Below are 27,402 nucleotides of genomic sequence, written 5' to 3'. Positions count from 1 at the left end.
ATATGGGCTGTCAAACGATTAATCGCATCCAGAATAAAGGTTTGTGTTTACATAATATATATCTGTGTACTTGTCTATAAATTTTAAATGTATTAATTTATATTTACCAATAATTGAAATTGTAAATAAAAGTTTATTAATAGTTATATTTTATATTTTTCTTAAATATATGCATTTATGTGTACGTGTTTATAAATACAAAATTAATATGCACAGAACACCAGCATATATTATGTAAACACAAACTTTTATTCTGGATGCGATTAATCACGATTAATCGTTTGACAGCCCTAATATATATATATATATGAAGTGTTTGGGTTATTTACACATTACAATTCCTAATGTAACTGATTCGAAAGTTTCACACCAGAACCATATTTCATCTCTCTCCATTGCTGTATGAATGCGCAGGATACTTTAAGTTCATTGTTCATCCTTGTTCTATTTAGTACTGTGAAACAACGCTCTGTCACTTCTAAACATGCTAAAATGTCTGTTTCTGTGTACTGTACCTTTAAATATGTTTCCGGTACTTTACCGCATTTCCTTCTTGTCTAGTCAACACCAAAAGGTGGTTAAACAAGCTGTTTAATGCTTATGCACACACACATTTACAATACAGCTTCTCTTTTCCAAAATCATTGATAAATACTGCAACATTGCTTTTAAATGCTACTGTAATGCAATCTTTACTCTGTTAATGGGCATAGAAACCGTTAAAAAGTGCCATTAAACTGACTTTTTAATACTTAGCCGAGGTGCATAAATGCATTTACACTGAAAAAATCTAATAAATATGGATGGAAATATGAAAGTGTAACCTTTCGTTTACTGATGAAGTCCCAGTGAAATAAAAAAATTACAACTACTAAACTTACAATTACATTTTTTCATGAAATATTGCAGCGTTTATTGTAAATAGTTTAACAAGATTCTCTTTTTAGAATTCGTGTGCCCTCATAATCTTTAGTTAAAATCGAAAAATGCACTTCCTTCCTGTAATGACTATCAATCTCAAATGACGTAAGTTTAGACAGCTTGGGCGGAACATCTGTTAACCCCTCCCCTTCAACTGTCAGTCTGCTTCCATTTGAAAATGCAACGGCTGTTTTTATACATCGAATCAAATTGCAAAGACAGACGAAAGCCACACCCACTATTTTTCTCATTAGAAATTCCATTTCACTCGGAAATGCGGACGTAAAAACGATCGCAACTTCCGGTTCACGGGGACTTTAACGTCTCATGTCATCTGTCTTATTTGTTTAGATGTACACTGATGTCAATGTCATTTGCTTTTCTGTCGTCAGCATGTCTTTTGCATATATCTTTCAAACTGGTTCATATTTCAGATGAACAGCGTTAAACTTGAGTGCCTTCATACATTTGCAGGTTGTGCAAAAAAGATTTGTGAGCGCTGCTTGCCCGTGCAAAAGCTGCTTACGAAGTCTAATACTGGTTTAGTATATGCAGTAGCTACCGGTTCTTGTTGTCTAAGCATACTTTTGTCCTTTACAGCTGCCTTTTGAGAAGGAGATATATTATATTCAACACTCCATGCTGTATCTTGTGCCAGTCTACCTCTTAAGAAAAGGAGGTGAGTATCAGTCAGAAGTCCTGGAGCTGTTACACTCTCTCACAGAACCACATGCCTTATAGAAGAAATAATAGTAATTGTACTAATAATTTAATAAATTACCAAATAATTGTTTAAATGTTTCAGTTTAAAATCACTACATTTTTTATACTTAATATTAAAACTAAAACGTCTGTATTTTAAAACTGCAGCTGTGTGGCACACATTTGGCCAAAGTAAAACAACTGAGTTGATGCGGTGTTTTTAGAGGGAAATGGCAAGTCTGTAGCGACATCTAGTGTTCACAGAGGAGTACTACAGCTCCACCTCAGCATAGAAATCTGTGGCCCGATTAACGTGTCTAGAGATTGTTGTGTGTAATGAAAACTGTTATTCTGTTGATGGGAAGTGATATTAGATCAGCCTTGTCATTATGGATGGATCTTCCAGTCAGCTTCGACCTATAACAAGTTCCTGTCTCAGTAAATAAATAAATATAAACGCATTGCATCTTTTCATGATTGATGAGCATTTGTAATCTGAGTTTAAGTTTAGGGAAGGACACCATAAGTAATATTTCTGTATTACTGCAGAAAATAATTATTCTTTTTTAAAGCATCTCACTGTAATGGACACAGAATCCAGCTTTTTTTTTTTATTGCATATCGAAGCATGGGACCATCTAAATAAAGAACCTACTCACGAACCGACAGGCTGCACATGTAAAAACCGACCATGTTTCTTTCTTGACAGGTGTGTATAAACCGGAGCCGCTGGCTGACATGTGGTGGTCGCTGTTGTCCACAGGCATCCTCTTCCTTTATCACTTTGTGTTCCTACAGGTTCTTGGAATGGTAGGATAATATATTTAACACTACGCCTGTGTTCAGAATAAAATCATTGCTTGCTTGAGCACCACACACATTCCACATTAAATGTGTTAAACAGTAGTGCGCAACGTCGTCTCACATGACCTCACTTTGCACAGAGTACCAGCTATGCTATAGCACCCCATTTGATATTTATATAAATATATATTCTTTGTGTTTTTCCATGAAGCAGATGGTGTTCAAATAAAAAAGTCCAATTTATAACCAAAACACATTAGATAAAAGTGTCTGCCAAATTTGATAAACAAACGTGTATTTTAAGCAAAGGGACTTAATTTATTAGATATTATTTACTAGAATAATCTTGCTTGATCTATAAACACCATGCACTGTGCTGTGTTTTACCTTTTTTATGTTTTTCAGTTTTTCTTATTTTCTCAGCTGCTTTGGAACAATACACATTGTGAAAAGCGCTATATATAAATAAAATTGAATTGAATTTGAACTTAAAGGGATACTTCACCCAAAACACAAAAGAAGACATTTTGAAGAATGTAGGACAAACCGTTCTAGGGCACTTTTGACTGCCATTGTATTTTTACCTACTATGGTAGTCAATGGGGGGCAAAATCTGTCATTCTTCCAAATATCTTTCTCTGTGTTCATCAGAACAAATCAATTTTTACAGATTTGGAACAACTCGAAGGTGAGTAAATGATGACAGCGTTTTCATTTTTTGAGTGAAGTATCCCTTTAAAGTGCATTTAAGGTTTATATTTTATTTGTGTGGGAATTCAACGTGTTACGCACTACATGAATACAGAATACAGCTTGACCTTTGATTTCCAGTGTGAAAAATAAACTGGTGGTAATATCAAGATCTGCTTCTTTGATCAATAAAAATACGAAACAACCGAATATACGTCCAATGTGCAAATTGAACTAAGCACATGTGATGAGGTCATGTGACGGTCAAATACTGAAATTCCATACGATAATATAAACATACTACATAGTACACAAGTAACATGTTAGTGTGCCGTTAGTTACAACCCTTCCCGTTTGTGTTCTTAAAGTTCTTTATTATTGTGTTTGGGGTCTTACTCATTATTTCCTTACACTGACTAACTCAATCTCACATTTCACCTCCCACCAGCTGACGGAAGTAAATCTCAACAACATGCTGTGTCCTGCTGTCTCGGACCCCTTTTATGGGCCGTGGTACCGGGTGTGGGCGGTGGGCCACCAGACCGCCCTGACATTACTCCACGGCAAGGCTTTGACCATCCTCACGCAGCACACCGCCCCCACGTGCCGGTATCTACTGGACATAGTGTGTCTACGCAACAAGAAAGTGGACTAACGGTTTTTTAAATTGGCTGTGTTGGACGAAACCTCTTGGTAGCTATGTAACGTTCATGTAGAATCCCATGAATACAGAACTGTTACATAACATTTTATTTGTCATTGGCAGTACCAGTACCAGGTTTTGTTCAAATCATAGGTCACACTTGCAAGGTCACAGTAGGACTCGAGTGACACAAACTTGTTCCGTTTGGTTTGGAATCTTCGCAAAATGAAGATTGGGTGAACACAAAACCAGAAGTAACCTTTGTCAAGTTGCCGCCTTTAGCTACTCATCTAACAGTGAAATGGGGCCAACCCAGTTCCTTTTACATCCGCTGTATCTCTGTCATCAGCACTGTATTTCCTGTAAGTCTCGCTTGCCGATGAATCGTGCTGCCATTTTAAAAGTTGTGCATATTGTTGACGTTTTGCGGAAAACATCTGTGTCGTGGTACTGTATGTTTGGGAGATTTCACAGGGTATATTCAAGTCCATAGTAAGTTTTTTTTTTTTGTGATACAGGTGTGTAAATAAACATGTCAAAGCCATTACCTTTGGCCACGCCCACCTAACCCTTTCTATTGGCTGAAGGTGCTGCTTGATTGACTGGCCCTGCCCGGCTGATGCTGTTATCTGAGGAAAACAGCCTTTACGTGTCATGTACATGGACTGTAGATAGCCAGTACAATAATTTTAATGCTTGTTATTTTTCTGTCATTATTTCTTGTAATGTTCTCAACTGATCCTGTTCCCTGTGATTTATAAATTGTGTTCTTATTGATTTTACAAACAGTCAAGACTGATCAGTTTTAGAGGAGAGCATTTTATTTGTTTCATTTCGGGGAGAGAGTATCAGTTTTCGTGAATGTCTTTTGGCCAGTTCCCCTCAAACACGCCCTGTACTTGGTGTCATCTACAGTTGCACATCAAGGAATCAGGCCCAGAAACGAAGGCATTCTCAAGAGTCGTGCTGAATGCAGTGGCCCATTGAATTATGGGATTGCTCTCATTTCAAAGTAACTCGACTGAAACAGAATCCTGTGACAGTTAGTCTTGATGTCTTTTTGTACATGTTTTTGTGAAATGTGTACTGTATTAAAAATCTTCCAAAACTCTCCATCCTGTGTATTAAGTATCCATCAGAAATACAACCATTAAAGCACATAACATTCGATGCTTGTTCTTAGATATTTTTTTATTGGATAAATGATTTAAAAGGTGGTAACAATGTTTTAAAACTACATTATCATTGCAACAGCCATTGCTCACATACCCACAAATATCCCATCAATATGCCACCCCTCCCCCAACATATGTTGAACTTTTTTTGTTTATTTTGTCATTTTTTGGAGCCATTCTACTATAATTCATAATAAATGACCATTTCAAGTCTCGTCACTAACAGCAATTCAATGGAGTAAAGGGTCTATTTCTACAGGGGATTTGTGTGTGTGGGTTTTTTTTTTTTAAGTATTTTCTTCATTTCTTTTCTGGTAAATTTTCACCCATTTGTTAATTAAAAAATTTCAAGTTTCTAAAGCTAAGAGAATTCAAAATCAAAATAGAAACAATAAAACAGTGGTGGGTGTAGGGGGCTACGCCAGGCAACCCCAGCGCCCGCACCGACAGCCGTCCGTCATCGTGGGGCACATTCAAAACTGCTCAAAGTTCCAGAACATAGAAAACCACTAAAATAATATTAGAAACTAGGTCCAATTTTTTTTTAAAAGAATCAACTCGATGTACAAAAACAGTCAATGTGTTTACTTGTTTTTTTTTTTTTGTATTTTTACAAAAAGGTCTTCATACAAGTTTATTGTAGATCTTACATTTATTATTTTTATCATCATCATCATTATACTTTTTTTTCTATATCAGTGCGATTGTATGCCAGTGCAGCTACTGGGTCCAGAGTAAAGAAAAGAGACTTTTTTTCTCCTTAAATGGCATTTAAAAATAAGGATTAACGCATCTTTTGTACAAAGTATAACTGCTGGTCTTAGGAAAAACACATTAAGAAACCCATAAATCTAAGAGGCACGCTATGGGGTTCTTCCTTTACAAAAATATATAATAACGATGAAAAACAAAATAAAAAAATGTGCAACCTAGCATTACGGTCATTGATACCGCGTGAGGAATCAAAGACAGCTACAATGAAAATTCATTGAACGTAGGTTGCTAAAAACCTTAAACAATATTAGAAATTGTACAAAACCAAGGAAAACATACACAGAAATAAAAACAACATGTCTCTTGCAGGAAAGGTTTTTGGAAGGACAGGAAGGCAGGTCTGTACAGCAGCATTTGGACATGGCTGGAGGCATCTTTGGTTCGGTTGAACACACAAAGGTGACATGGGCCTAACACATTCCAAATGACTATGGGTTTGATGGGGCTTGCGAAGCTCGAATCATTTTGACTAAAACGTCAGCGGTTTGAGAGTTACAAAAACGTGGAACACTTAAACAACAAACAAACAAACAAAAAAATCCACAGTATTCAAACACGCATTCAATATAGCCAACTTGAAATTTCGCTGTCCATGGCCCCGTGAATTCCGGTGTTGCGATCGATACGTTTCTACAGTGTTCAAATGTGCGTTTACTCGAGGGCCGACACATCGTTCTCAATTATAGAGTATCTCAAAAATCAGCCGATATCCCCAAAGTACATCTTTAAAGTGGACTATGAGAATCAGTAAATATTCCTATTCAAGTATCAATCTGTAGTCGTTCACAATCTGACAAGATACCGATTTGACCAGAAGCGCGCAGACGATAACGTCACTACTAGATAAGCGACACGCGTTCGTCTGTCCAACAAACCGAACTGGTGTTTGAACAGAACGTCAGTGAAGTTTAGGCCGTGTTTAGGCAACAACTTCCCTGCCTCTTGAACTAACGTTACCGGCTGGTAAAATGTACACATACACGGCGTACACGTGCGCAGAGCGAAACTCCGGGTTATTGTGTATAGTGCAGATCTACAAGAGATGAGATGATGCGTATGCCCGTATCCCCCAGGCCATGAGGGAAGGTTGGGGGGACAGACTCCTGACTACATGTCCTTTCAAACCTGCAGGAGATTGTTACACTGGTAGGAAAAAAAAAGAAACACCTGTAAAACAGATCTGCATATATCGAGGATAATAATAAAGTCTGATATGAACAATGAGTCCGCATGACCAGTCGCCTTCACTGCGACCACCCCCGACACGAGGTCCGATAGCACCATTTTATATTGTCTTTTCTCATACATCTATATAGCAGTGAAACAAGCATGCCGTGTTTTAACAGGAGACCCGCTATTCATGCAACACATGTATTGCAAAATGTGTATACATTAGTTTTCTCACAAATGCAAGGATTTTAGTTGGTTTTGCAGCAGAACAAAATGACTCAGTTTGTGCTGTTCAGTTTTTTTTTTTAAGTGGACCACCAAATGAGCCCTGATTGGTCAACCGTAGGACGATGAAAAAAACATGGGGCCATAAAGTGGCGGTAAGTTAAAGGGTGATTACCAAAACTAGACGCAACAAACTGCGCTTTTCATAACTGACCTACTTAGTGGTTGATGGGATTTAGACAAACGCATCGAAAACAGTCAGAACAGGGCAGTGGCGGGCTTCGCTCAAAGTAAAACGAAAAATAAAAACATCACTGTGGTTTGGCAAACAGGTGTCCCACTACTCCACACACAACGGCTGAAGTTGTTGTTTAAAGCCGCAACAGTGTGACACTGCCAAAACTAATCCAAAGCCAACGGTTTAACCCTCGGGGTGACATTTCCTGGTCCGGGTAGTATTAAGGCAACACAACTGAAATCAGGTTTTTATTGATTATAGTGAGCTAGACCATGACTGTGGATGGAACCCCGAAAGCCCTTAACAGTTTGCATATGAAAACAAAGACGTAAATAGTTCTCAAGAGACTTTCCATTTCTCGCCTTTGAAGCTAGTCCACTGTATCTTCAGACAGATGTGACGTTCGGTCTACAGCACGGAAAAACTTTCTTCTAACAGCTGCACTGAAGGTAGGCAACCCCTTGAAATCACATCTCAATCCAGTTTGATGGACATATTGTGAGCAATGAGAAAGTTTCTTCAAATGAAACACCTGGTGGGGCATGGCAGAATGAACTAGAAGTTTTTGAAGAAGCTTCACCATAAAGTCTTAAAGAGATGAGTCACCACAGCAGCCATCCTCTAGATTATAACAACCACTTACAGGGATAGTAAAAAATGATGAAAATGATGTCATTATTTATTCAACCTCATGTCATTTTAAACCTGTGTGACTTTGCTGCAGAACACAAAAGAAGATATTTTGAAATCTGTTGTCAACAATTTGGTCCTCATTGAATGGACACAAAACCACTGGGCCAATATTTCTCACAATATCTTCTTTTGTTCTTGTACAGAATTTATATTTTTGGGAGAACTATCCCTTTAAGCTCGTGGTGTTCGTATGGAGATTTAAACATTGTTCTTTTCATGCATGATGAGGTGACGCGCTGAGCTAATGTCGAACACACTGCATGGGTCCGATTCCTCCATAAGATCAGATCATTCAAAAGAAAAGATTGCAGTGCCAGGTAAACAGACCAGGGGTGAAATGAAATAAAAACAGCCATTCACAGCCACATTCTGCATGCATTAAAAGAGAGTATGGCTTTTTTTAGCTCGTCCCTGTCATTTGACTTGAAGTCTCTTATGAAGGTTTTCCTCTCTGTGTGATAAAGGAAGATACGAAATAGCTCACATGGGACAACTGAGATTGCCTTTGTGGTCACAAACCTCGCCAGCCCAACAGACTGTGGAGTTTGTTAGCAACTGTCCGGTTAAACTCTGTACATAGAGCTGTACATGTAACACTAGAAACATCTAATACAGCACACGTTAACATAAAAAAAATAAACACTACTGGATTTATACGTGTTGGGTTTTTTTAGGATAGCAACACTACACAAAAAATGTAACTTACTGTTAATCGGAGTTTAATTCAATTCTGCTTTGCATTTATTCTGGTGCACCCCATAGCTAATTTCATCTAGTGGTTTTGAACTTCTGACAAGTTTGTGCACACGATACAAAAGAAGCAAACACGTAACTGACTTTTCTAGCTCCTTGCTGGCTAACTCAGTCGCACGGCACCCACCTTACAAGCCACAACGTAACACTTCACGATAAAAACAAAAGAGAAAATGGAAATCACCCCCACGAAGGAAAACTGTCAGAGGAATCGCACAGAGAGGAAAGAGAATCCCTCGAACCCTGTGGTTGCCTACGTAACACAACGTCAAACTAAAACGAAATGAGAAAAGCAAAAAGAGCAATAAACCAAGTCACTAAAGCGTCACGTACATAAAATTGGAGCAAATTCCTATCATCAAGACTAGCCCATCATCATTATGACTTATTTCCATCCACAGACTCAAAAACCTGATTAGGAAATTTGTTGAAAAAAACCAACAACTTAGTACTTGTTTATTTGCTTATTTAAAAAAACAAGGGGTTATATGTTGATATATATGCTGCAAAAAACTAAATTAATACAAAGAATAAAAATGAGAAAATAAATGAATTGTATTTTTTCGCTTCAAAATCACTTGATGCTTATTTGCCACCCCGCTGCCATGCCGCCATCTGACTGTCGACATGGCAACGGAAACTATCATCATAAAATGGTACAGTAGTACAGATAGCTAGACCACGAGGGGGCGGGCTCTCCTGGGAAGAGGTCCGCGGAGAGGTCCAGTGACTGGTCATGCGGCTCGCTGTCAGGAATAATGGTTGTACGGTGGGAGAGGGTGCCCGATGCCGTTCTGGTAGTGATGATGCTGGCGATGGGCGATGTATTCTGCGTAGCTCATTGTCATCTTTTCACTACGGTACCTAAATCGATGGGGAGGAGGAGCAAGTGTCAGAACCGTAGCTTAATGGAAAACACACTAAGGCCCGGTTTCACAGACAAGGCTTGAGGCTAGTCCCAGACTTAAATGAATGTTTGAGCTGTCTTAACTGAAAATAACTTGCCCTAACATATCCTAAAATATGTCAGTGCCATCGTTTTGTCTAAAGACGCATATAGGTAATGTTTTTTTCTAAAGCAGTTTTTATAAAAGTGACTCGAATATCCCAATCCAACTAAGGCAGACCTGCCAACCTTGGAATATTTTTTTGAGTACCATCAGCCGAAGAGACAGAACACGGGTTTTTAACATATAACATATTGGTTGTGAAAAAAAGCATCACAGTCACATTTTTGAAAATAACTTTTCTTATTGAACACATGTATTTAAATTTAGGAAACATTTGTGTATATAAATAATCTTTAGTGAGATACCCTTGATGTATATCAATCACATTTACTTGCAGTGGCACTTGCTCTTGACTGCTTTGTTTCATAGGTCGCTGATTTGGCCTTTCTGAGCAGAGCATCAGCAAAGTTTTCCATGTGGCAGTTAGTCCCCATTCCAGCCACACGCACGCACGCACAAACACCTCTTGGTAACTTTCTATGCTGCACACATGCACTTACATTTTTTGCCAGCCTGCCATAATCTACTTTACTTATTTATTCACGTTTATAATTATTAATCTCAAAAGTTTGCATATGACGTTTTATTTTATTGACAATTATCGAGAGCTCTATTTTGCAGAGCGCATTCAATCCGCTCCGCTGTCAGGCGGATTCGCTTTACTGAAAGAGAACGGCGCCGGCACGCCGTTTTTATGTGACCAAAACTTGATGCTCTCTCGCAGATATACAGTAAGTGCACGTTATTGAGTGTGAGATTCCACCAGCGCAATCGGCGCCTATGGTACTTGGTAAAATCATGGTAACTTTTCGTGAGCTCTCATTTATAAATCAGAAATAATGTTAGCGCATCTTGCGGGCAAGTGCACGTTATCAAATGAGCCCGCGAGATCATCGACTGCTTGGATTAAGCTAATTCAATATTTCAACTTTCCACATCCACCCGATCCGTTTACCTTAGAGCTCAAAAGACGTCTTGACTCTTCGTTTAAAACAATGCGTCAGAACGTGTGGGTGGACGGGGATCACGCGGGATTTTGTGGTTCTGCCGATTTGCTGACACTTGTTATTGATTGATAGGCCATAGGACGTGTCAATCATCGCCGCTTTCTATTTGGGGGAAGAACTCAGTGCTATGATTGGACATATTCTTCTTTTTTCTGTTGCTTGTTTTGAGTACTGCACGCAGCAGAGGCGTCATCAGGTTTTTGCGTAGTTTAGAGTGACAAATCGTACCAGCGTACTTTGAGGTCAAAATGCGTACAGGTTGGCAGGTCTGCAGGCGTAGTCCTGGCTTAAACTAAACCTTGTCTGTGAAACCGGGCCTAAAACAGCAAGTTGAAAATTTTGACGGTCGACTTCATCATTTACTCACCCGCAGATTGTAGCGAACCTGTATAAATTTCTTTGTTCTGCTAAATGCAAAGGAAGATATCTGGAAGAATGTCAGTAACCAAACAGATCTCATCCCCCATTTACTTCCATAGTCATTTCCCCAAGAACTGTTTGGTTACAAGCATTCTTTCACATATCTTTCTCTGCGTTCATCACGACAAAGATATTTATACAGATCTGGAACATCTTGAGGGTGAATAAATGAAGACAGAATTTTGAGGTAAACTGTCTCTTTAAGTCACTCTTTAAGTCAATTCTGATCCAATTCTAGCATTAGAACCAGTAGCTTCAGGAAGAGAGCCTTACTAAACCTCAGAATAAAACATTCTAGGTCACCCTCAGTGTTTCTGATGAAGAAAGGCCTGAAGACGTGATTATTGTAATGCACCGTTGGCTGGACACCCCTCTTGTCTTCATAAACTGCACTTAGTGCAAAATTCAGCTGCCAGACTTCCAACTACATTCCGAAAACTGGATCATGTCAGATCATATCATCCCAACTGGTTACATGTTCGTTTCCGTGTCAATAAAGCTGAAAATTGTTTATAGACTACTCCGAGATCTTGACGTCACCCTGAAAACTCAACAAACACACGTCACTCCTCCCATTAAATTAATTCGAGTCAAACATGTATACATCTCCACCCCGCCCCAAAATGACGATTGACTGATGGCAACACAAGAACGCTTACAGACTTTCATTATCCCAAAGCTTTTTAAAAGACCCTCTCTAGAGAGAGATGCTTTCTGTCCTCTGGATGGTGTAGTAACAGCGTGTGGACCACGAAGGCTAACAGGACCAAGAAGCGTTGATCCCTCCTTTTGATCCCTTATCCACTAAATCACTGCCAGCTAGGCACTCAGAATAAGTGCCCGATAAGTCTACAATGTAATCTTGAATTCCGTTCCCAGTTACAACCAGCCAAAGAGCTCACAGACACATCCACAACAGACATTAGCATGCAAGAGAGCCTACTGAGGTGTCCGAGGCTTCTGCAGAGGGTTCTCTGAAATCCTTCTTAAAGTGCATCTAGAGATTAAAACAGACTATTGCTGTGATTTAACATGAGTCATGAAGATGAAATGGCAAAGGATAATGAGAGATGAGATTCAAAATGATGCATAGATAAAATGTCAACCCTTCGCTATTGACTATTAACATGGAATCGGTTAAAAGAGTTTGACAGTCTCACCTGGTCAACTTAATAGTCTTCCTGAAGTCATTTGTGATAGGAGCTTTGTAACCTCCCTTTCGAAGTAAGGAATCTATGGTTTGAATGTGGTCCCATCCTATGGAGAAAAGTCCCAAAAAGAGAGAATTCGATTCGTTCTTGACAGTGGAGATGACATCACAGATGTCGTTTTTTCATATTTCTCACCTTGCTCCTTCGCAACCTCTGGCAGGTAGGTGGCGGTGCGCTTTGATCCTTTTTCATTAAAAAATTCTATCCTAATGCCGTGAACACCCACCTACGAATAAAAGGCAGAGATGTTTTGAGAAAACCGTCCTCTTTCTCATTTGAAAGATACTAGCACTGACATTATAATCATATGCAACAGCCTGTTGAGGGAAAAAGACAACTATCTGCACATTAGCTTTCACAATTCATGACGTGCGGAAGGCATTAGTGGCAGTTTTATTATTTGTGCTTTTACACCTCACAGCAGAGAAAGATAGGAAGTAAAAAAGGAAGAGACAAAAACTGAAGTAGAGAATGAATGTTACACATCTTAAGATCATTACGGGAAGCTTTAAAGAGATTGTTTACCCCAAAATAAAAATGGTCATTTATTCACTCTCGTGTAGTTCAAAACCTGTATATGACTATGCAACACAAAAGAAGATATTTTGAGAAATGTCTCCGTGACTTTGTGTCCATACAATGGAATCAATGGGGGTCAATGTTGTTTAGTTATCAATGTTCTTCAAAATATCTACAAAAGAAAGCCATGCAGGTTTAAAATGACATGAGGCTGAGAATTTTAACAGAATGACTGGTTAAACTATCCCTTAAAGGGATAGTTCACCCAAAAATGAAAATTCTATACCGGTTAAGTAAAATTTAAGTAAATTAAGTCAATTTCTTTGTTCTGCTGAGCACAAAGGAATATACAGGTGCTGGTCATATAATTAGAATATCATCAAAAAGTTGATTTATTTCACTAATTCCATTCAAAAAGTGAAACTTGTATATTATATTCATTCATTACACACAGACTGATATATTTCAAATGTTTATTTCTTTTAATTTGATGATTATAATGGACAACTAATGAAAATCCCAAATTCAGTATCTCAGAAAATTTGAATATTACTTAAGACCAATACGAAGAAAGGATTTTTAGAAATCTTGGCCAACTGAAAAGTATGAACATGAAAAGTATGAGCATGTACAGCACTCAATACTTAGTTGGGGCTCCTTTTGCCTGAATTACTGCAGCAATGCGGCGTGGCATGGAGTCGATCAGTCTGTGGCACTGCTCAGGTGTTATGAGAGCCCAGGTTGCTCTGATAGTGGCCTTCAGCTCTTCTGCATTGTTGGGTCTGGTATATCGCATCTTCCTCTTCACAATATCCCATAGATTTTCTATGGGGTTAAGGTCAGGCGAGTTTGCTGGCCAATTAAGAACAGTGATACCATGGTCCTTAAACCAGGTACTGGTAGCTTTGGCACTGTGTGCAGGTGCCAAGTCCTGTTGGAAAATGAAATCTGCATCTCCATAAAGTTGGTCAGCAGCAGGAAGCATCAGAAGCGTCTCGCCTGGGCTAAAGACAAAAAGGACTGGACTGCTGCTGAGTGGTCCAAAGTTATGTTCTCTGATGAAAGTAAATTTTGCATTTCCTTTGGAAATCAGGGTCCCAGAGTCTGGAGGAAGAGAGGAGAGGCACAGAATCCACGTTGCTTGAGGTCCAGTGTAAAGTTTCCACAGTCAGTGATGGTTTGGGGTGCCATGTCATCTGCTGGTGTTGGTCCACTGTGTTTTCTGAGGTCCAAGGTCAACGCAGCCGTATACCAGGAAGTTTTAGAGCACTTCCTGCTTCCTGCTGCTGACCAACTTTATGGAGATACAGATTTCATTTTCCAACAGGACTTGGCACCTGCACACAGTGCCAAAGCTACCAGTACCTGGTTTAAGGACCATGGTATCCCTGTTCTTAATTGGCCAGCAAACTCGCCTGACCTTAACCCCATAGGAAATCTATGGGGTATTGTGAAGAGGAAGATGCGATATGCCAGACCCAACTATGCAGAAGAGCTGAAGGCCACTATCAGAGCAACCTGGGCTCTCATAACACCTGAGCAGTGCCACAGACTGATCAACTCCATGCCACGCCGCATTGCTGCAGCAATTCAGGCAAAAGGAGCCCCAACTAAGTATTGAGTGCTGTACATGCTCATACTTTTCATGTTCATACTTTTCAGTTGGCCAAGATTTCTAAAAATCCTTTCTTTGTATTGGTATTAAGTAATATTCAAATTTTCTGAGATACTGAATTTGGGATTTTCATTAGTTGTCAGTTATAATCATCAAATTAAAAGAAATAAACATTTGAAATATATCAGTCTGTGTGTAATGAATGAATATAATATACAAGTTTCACTTTTTGAATGGAATTAGTGAGGGTGAATAAATGAAGAATTTTCATTTTCGGGTTAACTTTAGAGATTCATATTCCCTTTAAGAGATTCATATTTGTTCATATTAAAAGTTGTCATGGCACAAACTAGTTTCACACCTAATTTATGGGAGGATTAAGATTAATGTATGGCCAACAGCAGTGACGTTTGTCTCAGCAAACAGCACTAATAAGGAACTCCTATAGGAGCGCTTCAGTCTGTTTCTTGTGGACACTTGGCCTCCAGGTTTGTGATGTGTAAACACAGTCTCACTCAGAACTGGGTCACTCTTGACAAAGGGACGAAAGAATGCAGAATATATCAACATGACGAAGACTTCTCATTTCCAGGACCAGAACAAAAGGCATCTTTGTGAACAGATGAGGAAAGAATGCAGGAAAAGAATGTGACGGGAGACGTATCCTGTCGAAGTGTCATGCGAGTTAAAGGTTTACACTGAATGCTCCCAACAGTGTATCTGTACCAACAGAACAAATAGGATCATGCACACGTATAGACAAACACATGCACACGTCATTGCTCCTCGCCCAGGGCGCATTTCTGTCCGTGCAGCGCTGGGTCACTGAGGACACAAAGTGTTAGCATGCGTGTGTGTATGCGTGAACGCCCTGCATCAGAGACTCCGTGGCATGATGCCAGGCTCAGTCAGCGGGCCTGTGGTTCATTTGAATGCGAGGACGCAGCGAGTGGCTGATGCCGCACTGCTCTGCTCCCTCTCTCTTTTTCTCAGACTATGCGATTTGTAATCTGCCTGACGTCGGGCTGCAGCTGTCTGAACGTTCAGCGGAATTGCGAGGGCAGCGATTCTAACGGGTATGTCAGGAGATGCTGAAAGCGCCTAGTTTCCAAAGGTGTCGTGACGTTTTCAGACTGAACTGCAGTGAGAATCACAGCAGTGATAACCCAGAGCACTCTGAGGGGAATACCACCTCTAAAGAAACCCCACAAAGGAACCGTTCAAAGGCAGAATACAAACTCAAAGAGATGTCTTGAAGGTGGAGTGAATGACTGTCTTTTCTAAGGATGTTAAAAGCAGCAAGTCGATACTAAAATATACAGCGACTGGTATCAAGTGTATTCGGTACGAGTGTTCCGAGTGGTTGTCTGCCCACATCCACTTATTGGTCATTCATATAGTTATAGTTTTATTACACTTAAAATATATATTATTAGATATTAGATGGCTTTTTATCACCATGTGCCCAGCGTGTTCTTCCTGAGGCAAGCATATTTTTTTCAATTGTTTGCTATGAAAGTGCTGCGCTTTTAAAAACCCCAGCAGCTGGTGTTTTTTTGTAATGCTCAGCGCAGAGCGCTCTGCATTTTTTTTCACGGTTGCCAACTCGCCATCATTTGAAAAACTGTAACTGAAAACCTGAAACAACCGCAAGTCACTTTTTACAGCCATCCAATCATAGTGCAGGAGGGGTTGGATAAATGCTAGCACATCCTACTTGTAGGATGCCTAAAAATTCCCATGAACCGGACGTCATGATTAGCTTTTGTTAAGTATTGTGACATTTCCTAGACCTAGAGAAACAGCATGTTGTTTTTTTCCAATGTACATTGACCAATCCAGAAAAGTAGGCGTTTCCTTCTGGACATCGTCAGAGAAGGACAGCCACTCCAAAGTACATTTTCAGATTTTGAGGAAAGATTAGAAGGGCACATGAATTCATTATAAAGTACTGACCCCCAATAATAAATAATTTCTAATAAACACTGCAATATGAAATATGAATAGTCAGTACTGACTTCAGTTTTGATTTCAGAGGGACTTAAAGTGACATAACCAAAACCTGTGAAGCAAAACTAGTGCTGTCTAATTGATTAATTGCGATTGATCGATTCCAAAATAATTGTTATAATATTTGTGTGTGTGGCATGTATATGTACGCAAATGCACACACACATGTGCATGTATAACAAATATTTACATAAATATACATACATTATGCATAAATATATGAAGAGTTTATTTCCAAAATGCGATAACTTTCAACTTTTTTTAAATTTCAAAAGTTGTTTTTTTATTGTGCATTCCAATTAATATCAATCAAACTGCAGTTGGTTTGTTTTGATTTAAGACATAATAACTTAAAAAAACAGCTAATTAACACAATAAAAGCATGATAACGTAATAAAAAACATGATTCTTCATATACCAAACTCTTCATATATTACTAATATTTCTTAAATATACAGATGTGTTTGTTTATTTATACATACATTGTAGTGAGTCTCACACAGGGCACCAATTGTGTAGGATGTCATACACAAGAGGCGTTGTGAGTTTGGTCACACGTCACCTCGAGTGTGTGCGTGTAAGATGACCACTCCTTCGGTCTAAATCGGGGCACCAGCTAAGGAATTTCACCTTGACAGTAAGAATGATCTACATAGATCATACAATAAGAAAAATTAAGTAAATTGGAGGAAGTAAATCATCTGGTTTAACTGAAGGATTTTGTGAGATTCAGCTAACCTGTAGAGCCTCTTAAGGCCGTGGTATGCTTCCCTTTTTTACGTGTACGCGAATAGGCGTACATCCGAACGCACAGTATACTTCCATCGACTCATATGCGTACACACGGGTTTTGATGCATGCACATTGCGATATATTGCAATACCTCTCCTGGCCTACAGGGGTTCGTAAGGAGCATTTATGCAGGTATGAGGGTGGCGAATGAAACCGCAGAACAACAAGAACAATATAGGGCATGTTGCTTTGTTTGTTGCTACTGGAAGAAGAAGAAATGGACTACTTGCACGTAGCCTTGTGACGTACTTCTGTAATTGTACAGCTGACTAGGTTCCGGTTTTATGTATTTACAATGGGGCGTTGCTCCCTGTGAAACCTAAACGTTTAAAAATAAGATTTTCACGCACATACATTATCAGCGACATAAGAAATATTCTAAACATTACTAGGTACATAATCTTCAAAAGATCTGAGAAAGCAATGGCTAGTGAACGATAGCGTTTCACTTTTTCTCCTCACACACAGCTCCGTTGCAGACATTTAACCACCGAACGCAAATCACAGAAGGCTAAAGGAGACTAACAAGGAAACATAGCAGCACTGTTTAGATTAAACAATTACAGACTTTAAATACTGCAATGTTTAATGTGTGAGAGAGCGCGGACAGACAAACACACGCAAAACGTTTTTATCAAATGTTTGGATCACTATGTTGTCGTTTTTTACTGACAAATGTAATGCCATCAATGTAAATGCAAATTCTGTCAATAACTATAGGCCTATGTTAAAAGTGTAGTTATAACGTTTAAGGATAAATGCCACAAAATTTACGTCACGCGCACTGTGTACGCTGTCACTCGCGTACATGTAAAAAGGTAAGCATACCACAGCCTTTACTGTATTATCAACACAAGGAAGACACAGATGAAATAAAATAGAATTTATTAACAAAAGACATAGAAGAAAACTAACAACTACTAAATGGTACAAAAATGCTAAAAGATAGTAAGGTTGTAAAGTAAAGTGCAAAGAATAGAACATATAAGTGATTGATGAATGGCAGAATGTTCTCTGTAATAAGGTGGAAACCTTACGTCTTAAGTAAAACAAACAATTAAAGAAATATTTGTTACACATCTGAATACAGAGTATGCTATAGCAAAGTCAACAAAGATACACATAAACTTATAGACTACACTAATGCCAAGGTCTCTAGAAAGAGGTTCGGTAAGTGATATTTACGTTACCCTGTGGTCTTGCATACACTACTCTTCCATAATATAAATCTTCAGAGGGTTTAGGCTGCATTAGTTAGATCAACCGGAACCAAAAACACAACTGATGTACTTGTTGCATCAAAGAGTACAGAACAGTACTCTACTCTCAGCCAGTCTTGTCTCATTGTTCCAAGGTTACCACAGCGAGCAGGATGCAGTTCATGGCCTGACCTGATGGTAGAGCGGAGAATGGGAAGTTGGGACCTGACAAGAGCTGAGATGATAGAGCTGGATAAAGAAGGACGCGGTCTCTTGACATGTCTTCACCACAAAATTTCAAATGCTATTAGATTATTAATGATAATCTTAAACTATAATTTATTTTATTAGTAAGTTTATTTATTTTATTTAGCCTTGTTGTGCAAGCTCTCTGAAGCTTGTGCAGAGGCAGCAGCTTTTGCCAGAGGGGAACTGGAATCCCCTGGTTGGGCCTGGGTTCTCCTGGGTTTTTTTTCTCGATTAGAGTTTTGGGTTCCTCGCCACCGTTTGCATACTGTTTTTGCACTATCTGCCTGACCGGGGGGGCTGCTTTAGAATTTAAGTTTTACTTAATTAATATTGCATATAGGAATGTATTATCTGTTATATTTGACCTGTGCTTCTCTCTCCTTTATCCTAAATGTGTGCTCTCACTGAGCGTGTGTGTGTGTGCGTACTTGTCTGTGTACGTACGTGTGTGTGTGTGTGTGTGTGTGTGTGTGTGTGTGTGTGTGCGTGCGCATCCGTGTGTGTGTGTGTGTCTCTGTGTTGGTGCGTGTTGTGTGTGTGGAGTGTTTCGTGTGTGGGTGTGTCTGTCTTCTGTGTTTCAACCTTTTCTTGTTTTTGCAGGTACAACTTTGATTGTTTTGCTTGTAGTCAATGTGTCTCATGTGCAGCTGCTTTGTAACAATGAAAATTGTAAAAGCGCTATATAAATAAAGTTGAGTTGAGTTGAGTTGAGTTGAGTTGAGTTGAGTCGTGAGAAGTCCAGTGGTGGCAAAGTCTTCCACTGGTCAGGCTGGGCTGTGATGCAGTGGGGAAGAAGATGGATTCCGTTAAACAGCCTTGAACATGAAGCGCTGTGGGATGCTGATCTCATAAAGCACCATAGGGTCCTACCAATCTGGAACGCGCAGAAGAAGGTACCTTGAAGTAAAGGTAAGCTCAACCTAGACTTTGTAGCCGTCTCACTGGACGGTAGATTCGACTTGTCTGTTTCAGTTTCCAGGCTCAAATGCCGGATAATCAGAACTTGGGCGTTACCATTACAGTCTCTAGGGGAGACTCAGAAATTACTGTTACAGTCTCAGGGCAAGACTCCAATCTTTGGTTATCTGTTTCAGTTTCTAGGGGAGATTTAGCACAAAGAGTTTCTCCTGAAAGGTACTTTTATCCCATTTCAGATAAGGAGGAGATTGCATTTGGCGCTCCTCCATTCCAGTGCTGTTATTGGCTGTTGATGTAAGAGGAGGCTCACTCACCATTCCTCCTCTGTTTGGAACTCATTTGCATAGGATAAGGTGTGACTTTTTGTTACCTATGCATACTTCACTTGCCAAAGCACTTTCGAAATACCTTTGGCATTGACCTGAATGTATAGAGTACAAACATGACATCGAAATGTTTAACTACCATGCATGCATTCATTCATATGTTAATAACTGACCAGTAGTGTGAACAGTGAAACAACACATAGCTGTAGTTGAAAGTGCATATGACTCTAACAAATACTGAGTCAATATGTGATAGATTGTCCATGTTGTGTATAAAAGAATGCAAAGATTTGTTCTTTGTTTTAGCCAATGCTGCAGCATTGCCAATTTACTACATTCCACATCTGGAGGTCCCGAGGAGGTTTGCGGCTTCAGGTTCTGGCCTGAATCTTAGGTTGAGAGGAGAGGGGGTTTGGTGATGAGGGAAAATCCTGTGGAACAATGGTAATGTCCTCCCTCTTCCCAGTGTGGTACTGAGGTCTTCCATCCTGCCCTGTAAGGGGTGTCTGGCAGTTGTCCTAGCAGCCTAATCTGATGACACTTTGAGCATTTGTTTATGTCAGCCCACCAATATCCAGTCCCAATGTAGCAAATTGAGTGGGCCCAGCCATAAATGTTAGGCCCTGGCATGCATTGTTGGGTGCTGTTCACTACAACATTTATACAACTATACACGCCACACACACATTTTTTTATATTAAAACAAACATTTATTTTGGAATCGATAAATCATAATTAACCGATTTGACAGCCCTAAGCAAAATCAAAACTGAAGTATACTGAGACTATTTATGTGTTCCATCAATTATGTGAATAATTGATGGAAACATAGAGCACCCGTGTTTTAATAATTGACAGCAGGAAAGTTTGCACTCTTACCTCCCAGTCTAGATAATCACCAACATCCTCGAAGTTGGTGAGCAGAGACACTGAGCAGAAGAGGCGCGGCAGCTCGTCCCTCGTCATGGGGGGAAAGCGGCTGTCTTTAAGGGCACTGCGAAGGAAACATGAACACGAGTTTTAGGACAAATTCACATCACGGTACTATCATTACAATTAACATTTACCCACTGTTTAAAACACTTAAGTCAAATATACAACATTAGCATCGGATTATATTTATTTTACAAAAACTACTTCAGCAAAAACTATTCCTTTAGCATAGCCTGTGTCTCAATAAGCTCCCTTGCTCCCGAGATCGTGAATCAGTATATCGTGTACAAGGGTCCGGGCACTGGTAAGGACCCTGGCTCCCTTCTCATTGGGACACCGTTCACTTATTTTCCTGTGATGTGACTGCTTAAGCGCGTTGTGATACTTCACAGCTGGTATTAATCAACAACCGGCAAAACCGACATCTCTCTGACTTTATTTTTTAAATACTGGTTGAAGTACATTTGATTACATATCAGTGCTCAAATTTGGTTGATTATTACATTTAACTGTTGTGTTGCCTGCCTGTCTAGCAACATTTGATTATAGCCTACATAACATAAAATAAGCGTTTGTCTTTTCAAAAGTTCTATCGTGTTTCATGAAGTTCATTGAGTTGGCTCCTGCGATTTCAGTAGAATGTCTTCAAAACTTGTTGTCACGTGATTTCTGGTAAGGGAAGATCAGGAGCATCGATGCTCCCTGGTCTTTGCTGTGCATTGTGGGAATCTTTAGGGAACGAACGTTTCAGTGCACTGGAAGGATTTTGCGAATGAGACGGCCCTTAAAATGGCTGACTCCCTAGTGAGTGCCTGGACTACTGGACAAGGGAGCTGATTGAGACACAGGCTTAGTTTTGCACTTAATCATAGTTTTAGACACATCTCAAACTTCACCAAAGCAGCCACAGATGCTACACAAAAGTAAAATACAAAAGAGGTGATGTCTTTTCCCCTCAGATATGATTTATGACAATCCTGGAAACTGTTGGAAGTAATAAAGCCATTAGGCGAACTAGCAGCAAAATCAGAAAGTAATTAAGAAGTCAATTCATTTAGATAATCCAAAGCCTTTGGCAGTCACACGTACGTACAATTTTCATGCGAGATGCCGAAATGAAAAGTAATTTGTTATCTTAATATATACTGTAAGGAGTATGTTAACACCAATGTAACTGGGGTATTGATAAAATCAATCTCTGAACTATTTAAAAATATATTATAATAAGGGTTGGGTATTGTAAGAAATGTTCTGGTTCCGGTTCCAGTTTTGCCTAACAATTCCAAGTTCTGATTCCGGTTCCATTTAAATTACTTTTTTTTACTATTTTACTCCTAATTTAATGTAGTGTTGCTGACTGTAAAGTAATGCTAATCCATCAATCAAATGTGCTTCAAAGTTGATGTTTTTACACTATCAATATCATCCAAATAGTCTGATGAGGGCTAAGACACTTTCCCATTACCCTAAATTAATGAAATATTAAAGAAATAAAATATTGTTTTTAAATGTTAACTGTCATACTTGTAACCATGTATGCACACATTCCACAAAGTCTCTATTTTACAAATAATACTGCAGCCAGGAGAGGGTGAGATGCATTCAGGGCTTTCCCCAATTTTAACATTTAAAATGCATGAAAATATTTTTTTCCATCACTTTATCTCTCTTGAAATGACCTGTACACTAAATAGTCTAACCCTCCTACTTACATAACAGCAGTTTATTTATTTTGTGGTCCATACAGGTTGATCAGTATGTATATAAATGACAATATGAAACAAGTAGGCCTATAATGTAAGTTAGTGGTGGCAGGAACTGCGCGCTGCCAGTATGTGTACATAAAAAAAAACAATGTGCACAGTTATCAAGGACACGAGGAAAACGTTGTGTTCGGCAAGACGAGGCGCTTCTGTGGAGTGCGTGTACTGTCAACGATGTATTCGGAAGGCGCGGCGCGTCTGTGGGGTGCGCGCGCAGTCATTGACAACGATGTAATTACAGAAGCAGCGCTGTGTTTCAGTTTGTGACATCCTTTATGAGAAACGGTGGCGCAAGGCTGCTCACAACGCTTGGCCACGCGTCGCACCAGAACCGTTTTTGGAACCAAAACTTGTGCTCACGGTTCCGGTTCTAAAAAAAAACAGACCTTGGTTCCCAACCCTAATTATAATCAAAATATTATGCCTTTTTTTTAGCTCTTTTTCTATTTTGAAAGATGAAAAACACTATTTTCCCCAAGAAAACAGAAAAGCATAAAACTTGTAAAAACAATATTTGTAGAAAAACATTGTTTAGCCATTGCAGTTTACACAGAATTTGGCACACATTTGTTAAGAGAGATTAAAATATTAAGTTTCATTGTCAGGTAAAACTTGAAAAACTGTAACTTGCTTTGCATTGCATTTGTAAGATGACATTTCAGGAAAATTTGCAAAAAAAAAGAAAGAATTCTGATTGGATGCACAGCCCATGACATCAACAACAAAAGGTACATGAAGCATTTTCTCCTGCCTTTAAAAGCTGGCAAGCCTATGTTTCCATATGTACATCAATTTATTTTTTGCATATACATTATTCGCATTTCCTTTTGGGGACACTGGGCCTCATTTATCAATCTAACGTAGAAACGAGCGCAGAAATCATTTTACGACAGGGTTCACGTGTGATTCATCAAACATTCGTATGCCTCCAATCTCATCGTACGAATGATCTTACCTTGATAAATTCGGCGGCTGAAATAGATCGTAATTTACATAACACGCCCCTATAAATTCAGGGTGTAGACAAGTATCGTTGTTGCTTTAAATTACTTTGGTTGTAAAATGCATTAAAATTTAAACAAAATTAATCTGACTTCAGTCTTATATTATTGTAAATACGAATGTAGGTGTAAATTAGTCCCTACTGATCATTTTTGCGGCGCAATCAAATGTGTATTAAATGTGTAAGTGTTTTTCATTAAATAAAATCATTTAGGTTAAGAGAAAATGGTCTGTGGCGGAGGAGACAGATGCATGTTTCTAAACGCGATTCTAATGCTGCAAATCTTGCATTTCAGGCTGCTTTAATGAAGCACACGCTGTTTTACGTTTACTTATTTTTTTTCTCTTTCAGATCTATCAGAGGCAAGAACCAAAACAGCGGTCTTCTGCCCCCACAAACCGGCCTGGAGCCTGCCACACAAAGCCAGGCCTTTGCTCATGATATCCTTTGCTCATGATTTGCTCCGCCGATATCCTTTGCTCATGCACAAAACTGGATGCGCTTTCAATTATACGCTGCTCTCTTATGCATTTTCTCTCCTCTCGCTCAGTGAGCATGTGGCTTTGATGAGTTGACTTCTAAGACTTTGGAGGCGGGACAATGGCAGATGTCTCTGCTCATTTAATTGGTAACTTTTAACATGCACTCACCTACAGATTACCTGTTTTACTACCTAATGATTAGTGTATTACCTTGCATTAGTTATGTGTTAGTATTTTAACAAGTGACATTTTGATTTCTAACGTCTGTCAACAAAAATTATGCTATATAATATAGTTAAACTTACATGTCATGTATGACCAATGTAAAAAAAATACTATAATAATACAATTAAACGTCTCCTGTAGTCCTAAATTGGTAATACTTACTGGCATAACCCATTTTAATATTTTCAAAACAAATAAAGCAAAACAAATAAATTATTTAAATTTAATTTTAGAGAGTACATCATATTGTAATTTATAATAACTTGTACTTTGAGTTATACTGTTGTGGCCATTTATTAATTCTCATTTTATAACAATTTCATGAAAATTATTAACAATATAAAAGCAATTATGAATACACATACCGTACTATTTATGTTTAACTTCCTGTCAAGATATGCCAAATATGTAGATCCAAAGCCAAGGGCATACATAACACTGTAACCCAAGTTTAAAAACGGAAAAAAGTATCGTGTTATGCCAAATTAAGACGTCTGTACAACGGGTAAGATACAGGTCGGAGACTGTAGGTAAATGCATGTTAAAAGGGACCAATCAAAGGATCGGAGAAGTCTGCCATTGTCCCGCCTCCAAAGTCTCAGAAGTCAACTCGACAAGTGAGCAAGTGTTGAGCAGTTGCGAGAGCATAGAGAGAATTGCGCGCACGCTAGTCAAAGACTCTGCTCGCCGACTGCGTTTTTGCACACGGAGCAGAAATGCGCTCTCGCGAGGGTATGTTTACGCTCGTGGAACTGTTCTGCACGCTAAAATCATGCGCGCACGTGTGGTTTTCTTACGCGCAATTTTTGGGTATGAATAAACTGCATACACGTCCATTTTGATAAATGCCAAGTTTTGCGTGGAAACGAGCATGCGCCTAGTTTTTGGTCGTACACTGGTTTCTTAAATGAGGCCCACTGTGTCTAGTTAACCTGTTGAGATATCTGTTGAATAAGTGACTATCAACAACAATAACGGTCTAAATAAACCTTCAGAACCTTTACACAGCACATCTCAAGAGATGCTACAGACATCTGATCTACAGAGATCATTACGAAGAAGAGTCTGACCATCAGAAAAGATGACTGGACTTGTCTGTTCTATTAAGATGAGAAAAAACAGAGGCTCTGCCCTCTCCGGCAGCGCCTTACATCACCCAGCCAATGATCCTTTGCTATAATTGACTTTCACTATCTGAGGTCAGTTATGATAGCTTGATAGCTAAAGAAGATTTGACGGGGTGCAGATCCCCTGGCAGTCGGGCAACATGCATTACAGGAAGTGTGCTCAATTGTGGTGCTTTCTCTTGAAGCAATTTCTGTCATCTGAATAGAGGTTCACACGGCGGAATGAATGAAAAAAAATGGCGACTATGACAGCACAGTGCTTATATAAAGCTCCAGCTGAACGGTGAATCAGTGACTACTACACATTATCATCACAGCCCAGCTCATTACTGGAAGAAGGTTGATGGAGCAGAGGGTCTATTTCACGCACAGCTGCTTCAGAGATCTGTAACAATCTGTGAAACAGAAAGCGGATGACAGAATGGAAATGAAAAACCTGGAATGGATCGGTCCAATTGTGGAAAAAAGACTGAACCTATCCAATGTCAAACTGAATAAACACACGCGTTAAAGATGCTCAATAGCAGTCATTGGTAGTTAATGCGCTAATATATATTATAACTGCTAGGTAACATTATTATTATTATTATTAATTTTTGTCTCAAAATGTCTCAAAAACCAGTGCTTGTGGAATTTATACTGGTTTAAATCAAAACCCTTCTGCGATGGTCTCTCAGACACAAAGTGCAAGTCAGCATGAATAATAAAGCACATTTGTAATGCAAGTCAAGAAGGGTAAATTAAAATCCTTTGGAACACACAATACATTTTTAGCCATTTACAGTATAGAATGGCCGATTTATCTACCGTTTGCTGCAATTATCAAACAAAATGAATAAAACGTCTGAACGATGAGCATTTGAAAATGCCTCTTAATGATCATTTACAATAAAACACGTCTTTAACTGGGTTCGTTCACCCAAAAATGACTTTCATTTGGTGAACACAAACAAACTTAGGGTTGGGTATCGTTTGGGCTTTTTTCGATACTGGTGCCAAATCGATGCGGATCACAGATCGTCCGTGATCGTTTAACCATTATAAAAGAATTTGCTGAATTTGTTTTATCAGAGCTTACCGACTTGTGTTCACGTGAAAGAAGGCACGTATTTAAATCGACGGCCCAGTCAGCATTTAAGTGGCACCGAAATCTGCGATCTGATTCGGTCTGGTACATCCCAAAAAAATGTAGGTTCCCAACCCTAAACAAACCCTTTAATCTTCTATGGCAGGGGTCTTCAACGTTTTTCGTGGGGCAAGGACCCCTTAGATGAGAGATGCATGGAGCAGTGACCCCCTAAATGTGTAAACTATTTAAATAGAAACAACCCTATTGTCACAGCAATATTATGTTAAGACATTACATATTATTGTTTCACTCTTCTCACCTGCCACCTATCGAGTTTTTTTCTAGAGCATCATATCGGACTAAGGAGAGCAACATGATGCAACGAGTCCGCGTTATTTTCGGGGCAACTTGTTTGACATGCACCATCAGTACTACACAGTGCGCGTTTCATTGATTTTAAACACGTACGATAGTCAGAGTTTACAATGCAGAAGCGGTGTGGTGTCATTTGGCTGTCAAATTAGTGCTTTACAGCTTTAACAAATTTGAACAGAAGTTCAAAAACATATGAGAATGCACTTTATTTGCACGCAACTCCTTTCATGCGCACTTTTATCGGAAGGGAGACAGAGAATGCACTGATTCTAACCCTACCGGGTTTTATGATGCAGATGTAACGTTTCTTCCATTGCTTGCTTCCGCTGCCTGAATGGATGTTTCTGTCTGCACGTATGAA

General features: G+C 39.1%; 2 protein-coding genes across 3 annotated transcripts in view; one reads left to right on the top strand and one right to left on the bottom strand.

Moving 5' to 3' along the window:
• The window catches only part of LOC130570536 (transmembrane protein 164), a 36,369-nt gene extending 29,496 nt beyond the window's left edge, over positions 1-6,873 (top strand). Inside the window, exons 4-6 of the mRNA XM_057360887.1 lie at positions 1,522-1,600; positions 2,333-2,433; positions 3,566-6,873. Of these exons, the coding sequence (XP_057216870.1) occupies positions 1,522-1,600; positions 2,333-2,433; positions 3,566-3,772 (387 nt within the window). The 3' untranslated portion in view covers positions 3,773-6,873. The remainder of the gene's footprint in view (positions 1-1,521; positions 1,601-2,332; positions 2,434-3,565) is intronic.
• ammecr1 (AMMECR nuclear protein 1) overlaps positions 5,174-27,402 on the bottom strand; it is an 84,922-nt gene continuing 62,693 nt past the window's right edge. Inside the window, exons 3-6 of one of the 2 annotated variants that reach the window (XM_057360882.1) lie at positions 20,944-21,058; positions 12,572-12,662; positions 12,386-12,482; positions 5,174-9,652 (exon numbers count right to left, since the gene is read on the bottom strand). In XM_057360882.1, the coding sequence (XP_057216865.1) occupies positions 9,538-9,652; positions 12,386-12,482; positions 12,572-12,662; positions 20,944-21,058 (418 nt within the window). In that variant the 3' untranslated portion in view covers positions 5,174-9,537. Of the gene's footprint in view, positions 9,653-12,385; positions 12,483-12,571; positions 12,663-19,016; positions 20,605-20,943; positions 21,059-27,402 lie in introns of those variants that run through there. The other variant, XM_057360883.1, reaches the window with a different exon arrangement.

This window comes from Triplophysa rosa, linkage group LG19 (genome assembly GCF_024868665.1).
Source record: "Triplophysa rosa linkage group LG19, Trosa_1v2, whole genome shotgun sequence".
Lineage (NCBI taxonomy): Eukaryota > Metazoa > Chordata > Actinopteri > Cypriniformes > Nemacheilidae > Triplophysa > Triplophysa rosa.
Note: the sequence above shows the minus strand (reverse complement) of the source record. Positions and strands in the feature narration are given on the sequence as shown.